Raw genomic sequence first — 19,529 nt, forward strand, 5'->3', positions numbered from 1 at the left:
ATAAATTGTTTATAATTTCAACATTTCTGATATGAACTTCATCTAAAGTCATAAACCAAATTTAATTTTTTTGATCATTTTAAATGCACATGACAGTCATTTTCATGAATGAAGCATAACACAAGTTTTTTGATACATGAGGGTATCATTGGCATATGTATGATTTACAGCTATTGCACAATTGCCAATTGTACCACAAGGAAAAGGTAGTTCAGGCCTCCTTTGAGAGTATGGTAATATGGGACAAGAAACTAACAGTATTGGGATGTAGCAGTAAAATTCCAGCTCATTTTTTGGGTGGAAAATTGATAGCTGTAGAATAAAGCACTTTGTATATGTGATCAGCATTGTTTATGATGCTGATTCATTTACTTGATCATCACCAATATGTGTCAGCATGCTCTAGGTTTCTAATGTTAAAGCATAGCTGCTGAACATCAGGTGATGTGTAAAATATGTTGGATGTGTGTACGTTAAATGTGCCAGACATCAGGTGATGTGTAAAATGTGTTTTGATGTGTGTATTGTAAATGTGCCATCCTTTAAGAGAAGTTTACAAGAAACTGAAAGAGCCAAGAGATTTAAGAGAAATGATTTCAGTTCAGATTTTTTTTATGGGCACATGCAGAGAGATAAAGGCTGATTTTCTTGCAGTATTTGTGGAGTTTTGTGAATATTCAAAGTTCTTTAAACCACACCTCAGTAGGCAAACTCATACAAAGATGTAAAATTCAGACCATGGACTTGTTAATGCAAAGATTAAAAAACAACTGTTAATACTTTACCAAAATCGTATTTCCAGATGATTAGATATTGATGTGCTGTTTGAATAAAAGGATCATATAAAAAGCAATAAATTTTAGAACATTACAAAAAGTGCATTTTGTTTTGTTATGTATATTTAAGTATTATTATGTGCTTAACTTTTGTCCATGATTGTAAGTTGTGAACAGAGTGTTTGCATAGAATTTGAGTTGAAGGCAGTCTTATTTAGAATTAGACAAGGTTTTTCCATTTGAATGATTCATATTATGTTGTGATGTAGCTCAAGTGAATATGTGTATAAATTGGAACTGATAAACAATTAATTCCTTTTTCATATCAGTCTGGGGGAAATCTGATCACAGTTTGCAGTTTTTGACATCAGATATAATTTCAGAGTAATTATTTATTTAAATTATTCATTGGTATTATTAAGGTCATGATTGACTTGGATTATTACATTACTCTGGAAGTTTGTGAACTAATTCAAAGACATTCCTGATTGTATCATTGTGTTATATCAGGACATTGAAGACTACTGGAAATAGTTTTTAAAAAATTATAATTTTTGGACTTGTGATAGGACTTATATGATTATTTGGAATTTATGCAATAGTTTAAGTATCACTTGAATGTACACATTGTATTGTAGGGAAATAAATTCCATGTTGATTTTACTACATTGTTGGTTTCACTTTTATTTCTATTACATATTTTAAGACCTAGAGTTATAACAGTTTTCATGGTTTGGAAGTCTTTTTTCTTTTTCTAAGGAGCATTCATCAGAGCATAATACATATGATTTGAATTTTTTTCACAATTTTAACTAGTGTTGTTTATAGCTGACATTCAGTTTTGCATCCATGTTTATTGTTAATGTGAAGAATCATACCCATCTTGGCCAGCAACTTGCACCTCTGGACCAGCTCTTTGCCCTTTTGCTTTCTAATCAAATAAAGAAATAACTTTTAAGTTTTTGTTTAGTACAGACCTTAAAATTGCTAATCTTACCCAATCTGCATGATGTTTGGCTTTCATTTGCATTTCATTTTCTTTAAAAATGCATTCAGAATTCTTTTTCTTATTTCATTCACATTTGTATTTTGGCTATCATTTAATTGTTTATTAGTTAGCAGTAACAGAAATGCATTCTGTTTTTCAGTTATCCTTTCCATTTATTGTTTCTATCATTTCATTTGGAATGAAATGGAAATGCATTTACTGAAGTTGGAGTTTTCCATTTTGAAGAGTGCTAAAATGCAAAACACTTATAAGTTGGGGGGGGGGGGGCTGAAAAATAAAAGATCTTCAAATCCAATCATGAAATGCATTCACTTTTTGTTCTCTTTTCATCAGAATGCACTCATGGTTTCATTTACATTCATTCTGCATTCTGTTTGGATGTGATTTCATTTCACTGGTAATTATTGCCAGTAAAGAGTACTCACAAAATTTTAAAATTACCTTTGTCATAGGGCTTATATTTTTTTAAGTTGTTACAAAATAAACTATACATACTTACAGATGCCTGTATCTAATTGTATTGCTACTCTGAAATCTCTTGGATTTAAATTAAAATATGTTTCTGTAAGCCATCAAAATTTGGTTATGAGTGTTTGTTGTTGAGTTTAATGTAATGACTGAGAAAGAGTTTTTGAGGTTGGAAGTTTCAGATGAATTCATTATAAATCTAAATTGGCCATTAATTTAAATTTAGATTCATGGTAAATCTAAATTGGCCATTAATTTAAATTTAGATTTATGGTAAATCTAAATTGGCCATTAATTTAAATTTTGATTCATGGTTAATCTAAATTGGCCATTGATTTAAATTTAGATTCATGGTAAATCTAAATTGGCCATTAATTTAAATTTTGATTCATGGTAAATCTAAATTGGCTATTAATTTAAATTTAGATTCATGGTAAATCTAAATTGGCCATTAATTTAAATTTAGATTCATGGTAAATCTAAATTGGCCATTAATTTAAATTTTGATTCATGGTAAATCTAAATTGGGCATTTATTTAAATTTTGATTCATGGTTAATCTAAATTGGCCATTAATTTAAATTTAAATTCATGGTAAATCTAAATTAGCCATTAATTTAAATTTTACTTTACTGCAGACTTGTAAAGTTTTAATGATGCTGGAATAATATTTACAGAAAAATTTTCATTGTTACTTAACTTCGCTATATTTCAGTCTGGGTGTCAGAGATCATGCTTCAGCAGACCCAGGTTGCTACGGTGATTGATTACTACAACAAATGGATGAAGGTTGGTTAGGAATGGAGATGGGTCAGCGTATCATTTAGCAAGTGCAGAAAAAAGGGGGAGGGGCTGAATATTGTTAACAATTTGCAGTACCTACCACTCTTATAATTTTAGTTGAAATTACAATATTTGTTGATTAAAGGCAATCAAACTTACAATCTCAAAAAATTAATTTAATGTGCTTTTTAACCCCACCCCCATTTCAGCTTTGACCATATTTCATCCTCTATATTCTGTGTTTGGGTATGGGTTATTTGGCAGACCGTTGTTTTTGTGTTATTGGCTGTGTTCACCCAGTTTTATATTCAGCACTCTGACAAAAACTTAGCATAATGGATTTGATCCTGAGAGATGTTGAATTTGTGCTCAAACTAGTTTATTATTTGAACCATTTAAGCCACCAACCTTTGTTATCATGATTTTTGTTTACATTATCTCACGAGTTTATAGAGTTTAATGCAAAAAATTAAATATATATAAATATGCAAACTTTGTCCAAGACAAATCCTTGAATTTAACTACCCACAAAAATTCCTTTTTTTAATGCAAAAACCTTGAAAATTGATATACACAAAAAACTGCACTTTTTTATGCAAAAACCTTGAAAACTGATACATACAAAAATGCACTTTTTTATGCAAAAACCTTAAAAATTTGATACCCATAAAAATAAATGAAACATTAAATATAAAGTTTGAAAAGGAGCCGTGGCAACTCTCTGGTTAATGTGCATGACTCAATACCAAAATGGTATCTGTTCAGATCCTACCATTGTGTCAGCCCAGGTTGGCTACTGGGATGTTTCCTTGGGCAAAGTACTTCACTCCTATTACCTTGACACTAAGTAACCTTTTTGTGTTGCTGTGCTATAATATAACACCCCCACCCACCCACCCCAGCAAGATTGAAAGTAACCATTTTGTTGTTGTTGTTGTTGTAGGGTTTAACGCCATTTTTCAGCACATGATAGGCTATACATGGCGGCCAGTATTAACGGTGGAGGAAGAACCCGGGAAATCCCCGGAATGTACCACCACCCTCGAGAAGCTACTGGCAAGCTTTCTCACATACCCACATTAGCCGAATCTGAGACTCGAAACCCACGCAGACAGAGGTGAGATGGCAGTGATCCGTAACAGAGAGCGCTTTAGACCACTCTGCCCCTCGGGGCCCTGCAACCTTTTTGTGTTGCTATGCTATAATATAACGCACCACACACACACACACACACACACACACACACACCCGGCAAGATTGAAAGTAAGCTTTGGCCTCTTCACTGATTTGATATGAAATTAGTTGTGCTCATCTGTTTTAAAAATCTCTGTGGATTGAATGAAACATTGAAAACTCCACATAAAAACTGTAACCACCTCTTGAAACAAAACCTTAGTCTGCCCCTAAAACAACCTTAGCTCACTGAAAAATCCCTGAACAAATACCTTAGCATAAAAAAATAACATTTAATTCTTTTAAAAATCATTTAGATCATATCAATAACTGATATTATAAGATGTATAATGGCTTTGTAACAATTATGATGTGAATATTTTTGCTTATTGTTTAATAAAATATTTTTTTAAAAATATTTAACATCAAAAGATTTAAATTTGAGTATTTAACTGACAGCTTTGTCTTATCTGTATCTCTATAATTAATAACATTCTTTTTATCAAAGTGTAATCAACATGGCCAGCAAGTTTTCAGATTTTTATAAAGATAGTTTGGTAAATTTCATCCCCATCAAGACACCTTAGCTTTGCCCACACAAAATCGCAATCAGTCAAGAAAAACATTCATGTCATGACATGCAGACATTGTTACATACATATAAGATGTACAGAGCCATCTGACTAGAACCTGTCTACTTTATGAACAAGTGTGGCTTTATATATACACTTCATTGATACATGTTATTGTCATAAAATATATGATTGAATCTCATGAGGAAAACCTATTTTCAATACACCATAAACAGCAATGGTTTTTAAATATGTGTACCATATGTACTTGTTTATAAGTAAACTACAACTGCAGAGACTGCACAGACTCAAGTATGCCATCACATAAAAATCCAGAAGATATGGGTCTATGCAGTTTGTTAGGAGTAATCAGTATGACAACATGGACCCAGATCTGCTGACACGTGATGGCAAAACAGGGTTAAAAAAAAATTGCATTTGGACTTCACTTATAGGTGATTACATATGTATGAAATGTATGATCCATATGATTTTCTGTTGTTTTTTTATTTCAGAGGTGGCCCACTCTTGAAGATTTATCAAAAGCAACACTTGAGGTGAAAAAGAGCTCATTCCAAGCATATATTTATATTTATCTGATGATAAACCCATGCAGACAATAAGTCCATACTTGATGATAATTCCATGCTTGATGACAAGTCCATACTTGATGATAAGTCCATACTTGATAAGTCCTTGCTTAATTTAAAAAATGCATATATTTACTTTGGATGATTTTGATAATAAGCCCAACCATTTTTTTTAAGAAATTGGGTGGGCCAGTGGTCATAACAAAATTACTTTAACTTGGAATATAGATCAAAATGCCTTTGTTCAGCAATATTTATAATTATATATTTTGTTGGACACAGCCATATTGTCCAGTTGAGAAATTTGTCTTGTTATATTTTCAATTTGTATTGACAAGTACAGCTTTTTCTTAGCTACTGTAACTTTTCATAAATCGGTCCCATCAGTAACCACTACAGAGGCCTAGTGGATAGAGTGTCCACCTTGGATGTGGGAAGTAACAGGTTCAAAGCCCGGCCGAGTCATACCAAAGACTTGTAAAAATGGTACTAACAGCTGCCTCGCTAGGCATTCAGCATTAAGAGGTTAGTGTTTGGACTGGTCGGCCTGGTGTCAGGATAATATGACTGGGTGGGACATGATGCTACATGTCTTTGGCTTGATGTCCCAGTGCTAGACATCACTCGAGACTGCCACACTGCAGCACTCGAGACTGCCACACTGCAGACATCATAGCAAAATGACTGAAATTTTTGTAAAGCTAGGCTAAAAGTCCAAATCACACCATCAGTAACATGAATTACTGGTATTACTACATGCAAGTGTCAACTAGTACATTTATCATAATTATCCATCTGTGTTATTCAGATGATGAGGCCATTGTTAAGAAGCAACATAGTGTGACATTAATTTGACTATGGAACCTTCAGTCATGACAGAGTTAGATTTACAATCTTTGCATACTGAAGCCTTAGTTAATTAACTGAAGTCTTCTGTAAAGTGCATCTCTCCAAACTCTTTAGATTTCTCTATACTCCTCCCCTTAGGAACCCCTTACAATGCCACCACCCCAAACTTCCCAAGCTCCAGAAACCTGGCCTCCTTACTTACATAAAGATGGTTCGTGGTTAAAAACTTCCATCACAAAATGTGAAGAAAAGGAGTAAAACTTGCATAATTTTTGGTGAAACTGTAATAAATTTATAGAAGTACTTCTGCATGCACATATATGTTCAAATCGGTGGGATAAAAATTAGAAATGGTTAAGCTACAGTATGCTTATGCAAACGTGATCACAAGGTACCACATAATGACTATCATTATATAACTTTTATATTGGTGTTAACTGACTATTATACACAGACAGGATCACAAAGTAACACATAATAAATATATGATATTTTTTTTGCATTTAGTTGATTGAAGATAAGCAAGTATGTATATTGCATTTCTTTGATGGTGTCACACTTGATACATGCAGTAAAACAAATCCATCACATGTACATTCAATCAAAACTAAATATGTATACTTATTTATACATACACACATTCCAGTGCACATTAATATATGAATATGTACACTTACACATTCTTTTCTTAGTTGTACAATAAGAATATTATACTGGAAATGCAATAGTATTTTATATATTAATTCATTAACCCCAGGTGCCACATTTATGCTTCAGGAGGTAGTAGCCTGCTGCTGAGCTCTGTAGCATCAAAGTCATGTATGATACACTAAGCTGGGTGGTATTTGTAGACAGATGTAGCTCTACAATGATACCAAATAATCTGAACATTCTGGTTGCACTACAAAATACAAAGGCAAAAATCTAATTTTTTTGGACCCGATTTTTTTCCACCCAAAATTCGTCTGTGTTCGGAATCTGATTTTGTGTACAGATCTTATACTTTTTAGCCTCAGATCTAAGGCAGACCAGTCTGAACTGCACACTGACAGGTGAACCTTTGAAAAAAGTAGGATAAGATGGGCATTTGGAATAAAGAGTGGTATTGATACAAAAATGATGGGTCTGTCAAGTAAAAAAAAAAACTCAAACTTGTACCCTTCTGCTCATGCACGAGTGAAATAGCCAACGATAAACGATGTTTCTAACACAAATAGGCATTATGTCAACCGGAAATCTCTTGGAAGTCAATGTATTAGGATGTATTCAGAAATAGCCCCCAAAATGTGTTTCCTACTCATATTTCAGGCGAAAATGACAAAAACCTCCAGGAGTTAATAAGTTAAGCAATGAAAGGGAGATGAGATAAAAGTAACATTCTGTATTATTATGTTCAGATATTGCTCTGTGGATATAATTTCAAGATCTCTAACCTCTTCAGATTGAATAGAATTTAGTAATTTAAAAAATTTGGATGAATTAGATAGCTTTTCCACCAGCAATGTTTTAAATTTATTTCCTTTTCCAAATTTTGTTATGTAGGCATAAGTGGTTGGTGTTCCAATTTTTCTTCCTTGGCTCCTTCAGTATCAATGCCTGTTTTTGTCATCTTAATTAACAGGAAGCACCAGCGTTATTATAATTAAGCTGGGACCAATGATTCTCACAAATGCAAGCCTAGTAGTGCACTGGATACCATATAGAACTCATCAACCATAGCCATACTTGTAATCTTGAAAGATGGAAATCCAAATTAATAGAAATGCATCAAGGACAAAACTGATAATGGTGTGCCTTATGCTATATAAGGGGGGAAAACATTTCACTTACAAAAATTTATATGGCCAGTTGGTAATTTATAAAAGTGCAACATGGAAAATGGACTATAGATATTTAGTAGCATAGTTGTGGACTAAGAGAAATTGAGGGATCTTTACTTAGGCTTACCCTCTTCCACTATACAGTAATTTTTCTGTAGTTTTCCAGTCTTCTTAAACACAATTATACATATTAAAATAAATGGTGGTAAAATGTGTACCATCTCTGTCTAGGTTTCTGGTTTATGTTCAAAGTAGTAATTAACAGTTTTCTTATAAAAGTTTTTTCTTGACTTCTAAATGATTTGCTTTCCTTTAAGTTAGCTTAATATTTATTGTGAATATACTCACTCCTCACCATTGAGTCTGTCTGTATACTTGCCCCTCGTACAACACTGATGTAGGCATGGTTGATTAGATTTGTATAGACTAAAACATCCTGATATAATAATTTCACTTTTGTTCTTATTTGTTAGAACCACTTTTACCCGGTATAATATGACTTTATAGTATGTACCTGTACACCATTCTTATGTTTTGTGTACTATTTTTTGTTTGAAAAATACCACAGTATAGTGTAAGAGATAGCCGTACTTATAACATGGGTCACATTTACAGCTCTCATGAACAGTGTTAAGAAAGGGAAGATTCTTTACCATAGAAAACAAAGTGAGAAAAGGTTTCATTAAAAGGACTCTAACATAATGCATCTATTGCCAGTCCAGACTTAGTCATGCCTGCAGTTGCAATAAGACTTTGCTATTATGACAGGTTATTTGTTTGACATTAGTAAATAAGAAATGCCTGTGTTTTTTATTTATAGGAAGTAAATGAGATGTGGGCAGGTCTTGGTTATTACTCCAGGGGCAGAAGATTATTTGAGGGAGCCAAGAAGGTAGGATGCATAACACTTACATTTTCTTTCTTTCTTTGGTCCACAATTTTCCTCAGGAGCAGCTTGATTTGGTCCTCTCCATGTGTATTTCCATCGAAATAGCATGAGATGCTTATTTGCAAGAATGCACACAAAAAACCAACAACAAAGAACTCTTAGCATAGAGAAATGTAATTTTAACAGGTACATTCTTATTCATGTGTAGATCACCTGATTCGATTTTAAAACCATTCAAGCATTTTTTCAAATTTGTAGACACCCCAAGACTGGGGCATCTATTAATTATTCAGGTTGTTTGTATGATGGTTTGGTTTTCTGTGATCAGCTGTGGTTAAGCTTTTATCCAGGATATCTGTCTCAGTGACCTATTATCAGATTCGCTTCATATGTGGAATAGAAGAGAATCACATTTTCTCCTTTCACTACTGATTGTGCCCTAAGTTAGATCATGATGGGGACACATTTTGATTCACATCCTTGGTAAATGTTTTCTTCATTTTTATAATTCCATACCTGCCAAATGTCCATATTGTGATTGAATGATTTTGAGACACCAGAAGTATGTTTTGCATCCCCAAGAAGGAGTAGGTAACGTGACCCAAATAAGCGACATTGAACAGTTAAAAATAAGTTATCTACTCGTATAAACCTATATAAACTGACTCAAACTTAAAATTTGCATAAAAGAAAATAAACTGTTTTCTTTGAAGTATTTAATACACTTCTAAGCATAAAATATTTTGTGGACTTTGCACACACACACATGCACGTACACTGCTCCCTCAATAACTCACGCCCGGATAACCCGCGATCCCGCTTATAATGCGGTGTCCATCTTGGCTCCCGATTTTTTCCAGAGAAAATGTATTTAAAATATCTTTAAAATGTGCTGAACATGAAAAAATTACGATAAGAATTGATAAATTAAACCTTGATACATTGCTCGTTTTATCATCGAAAATGGTGATTAATGCCCGTAAAAATAGAATCCATATTTTGAAATTTGCAGGTTATAAAGAAGAATTAATTTCAGAGATCTCGAAAACGCTTAATTACATGTATTTGTACGCCAATTTTTGATCTGGGACACAGAAAATCACTGAGCGGGAGTCCTCCATACGAACGTAATAGGTGTGCGGGAAAAATCCTAGCGAGACCTCTGTTTAAAGATTTCATTTATTATGTAAGTGTTTATGATAAATAGTTGTCAGTATACTGTAAATAGACAGTCTGGTGAAATAGCGATCAATGAAAACTTCTGGTGAATGCTAACAGGTGGCAACAGAGAATGAAATAAACACCAATTAAACGTCTTCCTGTGTGAAAGTCACGTTCTAATCTTTTAATTCCATTTCAGTGTAAACATTATAATCACAACATATTCTGTTCATGGAAAACATGAAAAGAGTCAATCAACCGTCACATCGAAACCCGTGAGTACTTCTGTGAGAACCTAATTGCATGTACATGCCGGCTTTGTTTTGATCAACAACTTGGGGAAGTGTTTGTTGCATTAAAAAAAATCGATTACAAGAGACCTTGGGTGCTGGATCAAGGATCTTGGAGCTGCCTTTGACGTAAAGCAAAACAGTAACAGAGACAACAACGATGATAGTGACTTTGAATGTTTCAGTGAAACTGATGTCATTAATGCCGAGGCTGTTTGGGAGAAATTAGTACAGACTCATGGTCCTGAGATGGACGTTTCTCTTGATGATATGGAGGAGTGGATTTGTGCTGACAATGATTGCCCCACAGCCGAATACATGTCAGATGAAACTATAATTATTTCTATAGCGAACAAATTTTCAGCAGAAGACGATTCTAACTGGAGTAACACAAGTGTTGAAAGTGATGCAGATGCAGATGTTGCACCCCCCACCCCTCTGCACAGGAAGCAATCAAATATTTTGATATTGCCATAAGGTGGCTGGAGACCCAAAATGTTGACTACGTAAAGCTCATGCAGTTGAGAAATCTGAGGGATTTTGCTCGGCGGCAGAGAAACCAAGGAGTAACACACACAAAAAAAATTAACTGATTTTTTCAAAAACTGAATTGATATTTGTCAAGCGTGGCACAAACGGCAAGTATTGTTCTAATTTACATTGTTTTAAATTTATAGACCAATTAAATATGTTAGCACTGATTAACCCTTGTTTTTTTTTTGTTTTCCATTTTACTTCTATCGCATTCAAATCTATCTATCTATCTATCGTTCAATCGACACTTTCTCGAAAAGAGTCGATCTTTTGTATATAAAAAATTTCTAATTTGGATCAAACAATAAAACTAGAATGTATCCAATTCAGCATAAAAATTAGTGACGTAGTACACAATGTGTGAAGTGGTACACATGTTAAGCGAACGGAAACCACGTAGAATGATGTTTTCGATGATCGCCTCAATATACTGTAATTTATCCTGAAATTAATGTTGTCCTATGAGGAAGTAATAAAGTACACCGTTATGAAAAGATATTTATTAACAGTTAATCTCAGAACGATTATAAAGTGAGTATTCAACAGTATAATCTGCCCACACACACACCCTTATTTTTGCGTTATGTTGTCAATCACTTTATTGGTTTTGGGCTCATTTTATAGTTCCCTCGATAACTCACGCCTCACTTATAGTGCGGTCGATGTTTCTGGACCCCGATGTGCGCGAGTTATCGAGGGAGTGGTGTACCTACTTTTATAATCACAACCACATTAACATTAAATCAAAAATACATAAAATTTCTGTCATTAAAATCTGTTGGGCAGTGAAATACTGGATTAACTTGTAGTTGCTGAGGGCTGTTCCAGTAAAACATATATCCCCCCTGGGGATGGCACTTCAAAAAAATTTCTGTAGGAGGTTGTGTTTTGAACTATTTTGACTCTTACAGTGGAAGGTTGGTTAGGAAAATCACTTCTGTTGTGGGTTGTGCTAACAAAATGAGAAATCGCTGGTGGGGTTGTCAGAAAGAAGAAAAGAAAAAACGAATATATATATTTAAAATCGCATCTACACCCCTTCCCCCCGCGGTCTAACGTGAATAAAACATTGGGTTATAAAATGATGCCAGTACACGCGAGTGCAAGTAATTTGTACGAATTCACGTACTTTTAAAGCAGTGATACCCGTTTGGCAAATTACGTCAATGCCGCGGCTATAAAAAAAACTGCTTTGCACAGTATGCAAATTTTTAAAATTAAACTTTAACTTTAAAAGTGCATTTTGCAATGTAAGTCGTGCTGCCGCAGTTGTCTCACTCTGCTTCATGCGACATCCAGATATCTGGATACTTCGGTTCGACATGAATGGCTGTTAAACTAAATTTGATTCATTCATTGGCCCTGGAACAAGCATTTTATGGAGTTTTAGCCTTACTTTCATCGTGGAAGTTTTACAAAGGCGTGTTTCCAATAGGGGCCACACAGGAAACCAAAATGGTTGAATCACAACACGGTTTGTCTTCAGACGACGCTTTCGTCGGCAAATACTGGCTGGTGATAGCTATGATGACAATGAATTTCATGTATGTCTGTTGGACATTGGACACTGGAAATACCAGTGTGTGATTTTGAGCCTAAACTTGATGTTGAGTGTGAGTCCAATGTACATGTTTGATGGACAATATGCCAGTTATATTTATTAAATATACCCATGTCCAAACAAGTATACTATGGGAATATTGGACTTAAAACCCTAATACAGCATTATGGAAGAGAAAAATCTGGCATAAGAGGCAGCAAGACACTGATTCAAGGAAGTGGATCTTTGGCAGGGTTCATGTTAGTGAAAACTGACAGAAGTCTTGGAAATGCTTATAATCACGCGTATTTGGATGCCATTTTGTTATTTTATTTAGGTGGGTGGTAAAATTCAAAGACTTGCCAGTCCTGCTTCAGTCACCTGCATAGTGGGAAAATGTTGATCAGTTTGCTGTGATGATATTTACAATGACAGAATTTAGTGGTTGAAAGCCCCCCCCCCCCACGTCACCATTATAAGAGTACATCAAAAGAACATGCTGCAATAGCTAAGCGGCAAGATCAAAGGCTTTGACTGGCAGCTGGGTGGGAAAATCTACTGATATTTACAGTGCTTGAATTCAGAGGCAGAAATACCCAGAGATGTACATGTGGTCATTTATAACAGTACATCAAATAAACAACTTCAGCTTTCATTCTTGTGTTCATTTCCGAGTGTAACGGAATAAGCAGTGCATGTGACCTCGGAATCATGACATGTTGAGACAGACTTGAATGAGTATTTTGGAGTTCAACGGCAAACTTACGAAGATTGTGAGATTCAGGAGAGGGCTAAAGTTGCTAGAACTGATAGCTTGAAAGGGACATTAGCCAAGAGTAAGAAAGTGTGTGATGCCTAGCTTAGTGCTTTGAATAAGACCTTCCTTGGATCGAAAAAATTCAGACTCACTCTGATGGACAAGCAAGAGCTATGTCAGTGTTTTAAAGAATGTAGAAATTAAACTCTATGGCAACCAATAGTTCTTATAATTGGCATAGTTTTCTGAGAGGGGACTGCAACTTTTCCTGATGGGACTCATATTTTTACCAAAATGGGAGCCATGGACTCTTAGTTTTAAAATCCTAACGAGACCTCTGGTTCAAAACTTTTTTGTGGGGGACAGAGATATCCAAGAGAGAATACCCATGGGGCCATACATGTGAGATGTTGAAAATTGCACAACCATAAAGAACAGTAACTTGTTCAAGCAAGTTATGCATATGCGTTTCAGACAGCAGGCAATGAAAGGAGTTCACTGCACATAATAATATTTGTACACCGAGGAGGAGGATCATATTAAATTCAGAAACAATTATCAGATTAATGCTCATAGGGAACATCAGAGAATCCCCATGCAACATAATTAAGTGTGTGTAGATCTCAAGTTGGCAGAACCACTGAGCAACAAAAGAAGAGAAAGACAAACTTTTGTATCCTGCAGATGTATGACCAAATAATGTACATGCTCTCTATGTGCAAAAATTAAATGACATTAAACATAAGAGACTGACTGATCTGTGTAAACTCAAAGCAAGATGGATAAAAATTTGCCTTGTTTGTGTTCAGTTCTTCCTACATATTTGATCATGGTGGTATTTTCTGCAGATTTTTTGGCACTTAGTTCCAAGCCATCATTTGGTATTTGTATTGCAAAATGGATAACTAAAAATGTCTGTTATCTAGTACAATACATTTTTAAGCAGTATCATTAATTGATGATGAAATTGATGAAAAAATACTTGATGTCATTCTGATATATGGATTCTTTACTACACTACTAATCATCCTGATTCTTTTTTTTTTTTACCATTTCCTTTAGTCTTACTGGTACCAGTGCTTTTAATAAAATTGTAACTTCTATTTACTTGCAATCTAAATATTTGTAATGATGTGTTATTGTCAAAAGGTAAATGTGCTTAGTGTTGTAAAATCTAAAACTATTAGCAAGGAACTAAAGTAAAAAGTGGACAGAAATTATTGCCATATTACAGTGCTGTTAGAAACAACAGAATAGTTGTACAAGATGTATTTTGCACAAAGTTGTAGAACTAGCACTTGTATTGTCACCACTTATTCTACTTAAATAATTATATCATTATTTCTGTATATTCCTATCAGTATTTTCCCAGTGGTAGTAATTTTCTGATCTGATGTTCACTTCTTTTGCAATTTTTACACATCAAGAATTCTGACCGTATCATTAAAAAACAATGTAATCTGCACCAAATTGTGTTGTTTGAGAAGAAATTCATTTTTTAAAACCCAAAAATCACTGAAGCTATGAGTTCATTCATTAAAGTCTCACATTAAATAACATTTGAAGTAGCCACGATAGTAGTTTAGGATGCAACTGTACCAATTTCACCTTTGGTATATCCAAATGTTGAATGTGATGGAGGAACATAGCTCCAAAATAAACACATCAATTTTAGAACCTGTTCATTGACTATGAATCAAGTATTCGAGTCCAACTGAATTGCTAGAAATTTTTGAATTCTTTTGACAACATCATAATTAGCTGTCAAATATGGAATAAGCCTATAGTCTTTATGCCATCCCAACCAAGACCCCACCACAACCATGTGATCATGCCCAATGACATCACAGTAATAATTGCTATACAACTAGAGATGACATCTCTTCGAAAACTTTGATTTCAGTAGAGCTGTAACAGAGTGGAACAGTAAGAAAGAGTGACAGATATTTAAGTGTTAGGGAGATATTTAACAATGGCTATTCCCACCACCACTACTTTCTCATTGCAGATCACACACATACAAAACTTAGAGTACATCCTGAAATCCTGGCAGCATCCCTGCAGAGGAGATAACTTGACTATTCAGTTTTATTGGTCGCTGGTTATCCCATGGTATTTCTGTTACTTGAACATTATCTTACAGTGTGTCCATTCAGCATGGTTGAAAAAGGCTTACAACCATTGAGAGTTGTTCAAGGACTCCCATTACTACAGATGTGAAAGAACAAGAACCATACTATAAATGAGTGAAGATAAAATAGAGTATATATGTGTTTGACTGTTCCTGATTGGTTGATAATGAAAGTAAGTTTTAGTAAAAACAATCTTTTGAGAGCTTGTCCTACTTGTAACTGAAAAAAGTGAGGGACATTGTTTTATTAACATAATTTCCATCCCTTTACAGACCCGAGTTTGGACGACTTATTACTGAAATCAGCAGCTGACTCTTTGGTGCAATATTGGAAGCACACCTTTCAAATTTGTATAGATCCAGAAAATGGTGCAGCTGTTGTTTTTTTCTTCACAAAAGCTGTCATCATAGATGTGTCTATACTGATATAAATTTGATCATGAGCACTCAAAATTTTAAGTTACTGAATTTTAATATCATGGTGTTTGCACAAATTTACAGTGGGAACTGAATTAGTGCAGGGTCCTGAACTCTTGAGTTTTGTGCAGAAATATGGAATCCAAGCAGAATACATCCAGAAATGTAGAGGTTTTCAATCTTGGATTTAGTCTCCCCATTGTGTTTCACACTGATATGCATATTCACAGAACATTTTTATAGTAGTAGGAAAAGTAAGTGAGAAATTTAGATACATATCATAAACAAGACAAACAGTATGTGGGGGGAGAAGATCATAAGAACAGGCTGGAATGGAGAAGTATAATAAAAACATAAGAACAGGCTGGAATGGAGAAGTATAATAAAAACAATGAGTAAAAGTGTGCCTCTTTTTTATGTGTACAACATTATTTTCTTAGCTTTAGTAATAAATTTCATCAAAAGGAAGACAATAAAGGGTGTACAGTTAACTAAACCAATATGAATTTAGCTACTTAAAAGCTGTATCAAATTGATTTTAACCTTCTGGTCTGTTTCTGTCCATTCTGGTGATATGTCCACTGAATCAGTATGGTTGGAAATATATTTGGCAGATTAAAAAAATTAAAAATCTTTTGGCAGATTATGATTATACCCTACTTCTTCCTGAGAGATGTGAATAATTTTATTTCTTGGTTTGTTGATTGTGATTGTTGCTCAATTCAAATGCATCATTGAAAAATATTGATGCATTCTCATACTTTGTTACAAATATTTATTACAGATGCATATCATCAGATATTGGTGAATATAGCTTGAATAAGTTATAACAGTTCTAGTTGGAACAATGAACATTAAGAGAAAATTTAAGTGAGCTAAAATGTAAACCTTTCGGCAGTTTGTGATGCAGGATTGCTTAAGACTTTTCCGTCTCATATGCTCACCATGAAAAATCCATTTGCACCAACTGATGATGACTTTTAGGTAACTATCAGAAAGGCATAAATTGGCGATATTCGACGATATTCTAAGGTCTACAAAAATTACTCAAGTCAAAAGTTATAAACTCATACAGCTGTGGCAAAAATGATTGACTAGTACCTTTGCTGCTGTTGCCACAGTTGATTAGTTGGTTGATTCAGTGTGGTTAGATTTTGGGGGTTTTGGTGATTTTTTTACAATATATTAGGTGGAGGAAGAACCCCGAAAGACCACCAACCTAAATTGGTTGATCTGTGACACAAACTCACTCTGTGAGATGTTTAAGTGATGTAAAAGCAAGCACCTTAGTACACTTGGGCACATCGAGCCTCAGTTGATTTGACGTTTATCTCCAACAGCTGAAGTCATTTAGACATGAGATCTCGGGGTTTCAGTAGATCATTACGGCCTTTACACCATTTTCAGATGAAGAGAATCTATATATGGCAACCAGATTTACTGCTGAAGAAAATCCAAGTCCTTTTGAGATACCAAACACCACTTATATAGAACCACTGACTTTCCACAACTAACTAGCAACATTCTCATTTACATATTGGAAGCAAGTAATCACATACCAATCATCTTGTACCGCTGCCATGGAAGTCTCATATGAAAGACAAGAAGTGGGAGATAGAAGCTGTGACAACTGGATTGAAAGTGCAGAATGTTACTGCTAGGCCATCAGTGATGATTATGATGCTGTTGACAATACAGTTAACTGCAATGACATTGATTTTATGAGTACTCTGGGAAAAATGATTCTCTGACTTTCATCCATTTTTTAAAATCTATGATATAAACATTTTTGACTTGCTATATTTTTTTATAATTTTATATTAGTCTTGCAACAAGGCATAAAAATAAGACATCGGTTACTGAAAAAGATGTTCTTACAAGAAACGATATAGTGTAAAAGTAGACAAATGATGCAACATCACATCCACAGGTATGATTGCTTGTTTTTCTTCTGACAAATCATATAAGTTTACCAAAACATTTATTGGAAAAAATAATAACAATGAATCATAGAATCTGACCACACATTTAAAGCAATACAAGATTTAACTATTATTCTAATCAAAAGCAGCATGCCTGAGAACAAAGAAAAATAGCAAGACATATTGATCACTTTAGGAAACACAGAGTTTAGTAAGGATACAAATTCATGATTTCTGTATTAGAATAGAAATATCTATTAAAAAATCTGTATTCATGGATGTTAAATTAGTAGGTATTAAGGGACTGATCAATGACATCTGCAGATAATAAGCCACCATGAAAATCTGTGATTTCACAGTATCAGAGACATACTTGGCTGACAGACAAACAAACAAAAGGACAAGACTGATTATAATGAATGACTACAAATAAAAATATGCAGTAGAATATATGATGTATATGAATTCAGTAGACTACCTCCAGCTAGCTGTCATTTAAATCGCTTCTGTCCCCAACCCAATATTAAAATCGCTTCTACCGCCCACTAACCCATAGCCAGAAATTATGTTAAAAAATATACTTCTGTAGGGGGCAGTGTTTCTCAATTAAAACACATCTGACGGTGGATCATAATTTTTTTAAATTGCTTTTGTTGTGGGTTGGTTGAATTTGAAAGTGCCTTCCCCCCGGAGGGTATATGTTTTACTGGAACAGCCCTGACTTTGTTGTACTCATTTGTTCATTAAAGGGTTTGTAGATGATGCAGATGACACTTGTGTTCATCTTTGTACTCATTAGGGACTAGTTATTACTGTTGTTTAAGCTTCCTCACAGATCTTGATGAATATTTCTGAGCCTTGAATTTTTTATTTTTTGCATCTGCCCTGATGCAAGTTGGTGTTACTGTGTCAACCAATGTCATATGTTCCAGAATGATTAATGTTGTTATGATGTCTATGGTGTCTGAAAAGTATGAAATTCTCCCACTTGCTGCTGGGCTTCACAATTCACCAAGTCCAGCTACATCAACCAGGGGCACCAGCACTGACAGGATGATGAACTTAAAATTACAGTGGACTCTAATTAGTGCCTTCTTCCCCTTAGTAACTCTATCGTTGTGCCATGCCAGGCAGGTGATAGAAGATGAAGATATATGGACATTTGACATGGCAGTAAATGGAGTTGATGCCCTTCCGCTTCTGGATGTGTCTAAAACCCCTCTAGGTCTTTCGACATGAGAAATCTCTCCTGTTTAAAGATGCTGTCAGGGACACAAATTAAGCCCATATTCTGTGGCACCCCCACTTGACCATAGCCAAGGGTATAACACAGAAGCTGGCACAAGGACAAGAAGTAGCCAGACATCAGAGAAGTTAGCAGATCCCCTCTACCACCCTGTGGCCACTGTTTCAAGGGGTAGTTACAGGGTTGACTCACCTCCTTAGCCACTTATGTCTCCTTGCCTGGATTCAAAGTCATCTCGGGTAGGGATTTTATTGGACCCTGGTCACAGATCCCAGTCATTATTCTTGAAGCTGTTGAACTTATATAGAGATGCTGCCTTGAATTCTACCAAGTTATTGCAGGAACACAATAAAGATCTATTAAAGGCAGCCCCACATGTCTTGGAATACTGGTTTGGCCTCTCAAGATTTGAGAGCTTTGTAGCATTGGTCATTGGCAACTGTTTGAAGCCTGGTGATGCTGGCAAAGATGTGCCCATAACCAAGGATTGTATTCCCAGTCTTTCATGTTTTAATGAGGGAATATTTTGTTACATTATTAATATTTTTCAGCTAAACAAGTTTATGTTTCTAGCATGTTAAGGGCATTTCAGTTTCATCAGAT

The 19,529-nt window shown here is 34.7% G+C and overlaps 1 protein-coding gene across 3 annotated transcripts in view; it reads left to right on the plus strand.

The window, feature by feature from the left end:
• LOC149806847 (adenine DNA glycosylase-like) overlaps positions 1–19,529 on the plus strand; it is a 68,857-nt gene that overhangs the window by 15,255 nt on the left and 34,073 nt on the right. For all 3 annotated transcript variants that reach the window (XM_089958619.1, XM_089958622.1, XM_089958631.1), the window contains 3 exons: positions 2,968–3,041; positions 5,296–5,337; positions 8,860–8,931. In XM_089958619.1, the coding sequence (XP_089814745.1) occupies positions 2,968–3,041; positions 5,296–5,337; positions 8,860–8,931 (188 nt within the window). The remainder of the gene's footprint in view (positions 1–2,967; positions 3,042–5,295; positions 5,338–8,859; positions 8,932–19,529) is intronic.

Source organism: Sinohyriopsis cumingii, chromosome 1 (genome assembly GCF_028554795.1).
Source record: "Sinohyriopsis cumingii isolate HCF-2022 chromosome 1, ASM2855479v2, whole genome shotgun sequence".
NCBI lineage: Eukaryota > Metazoa > Mollusca > Bivalvia > Unionida > Unionidae > Sinohyriopsis > Sinohyriopsis cumingii.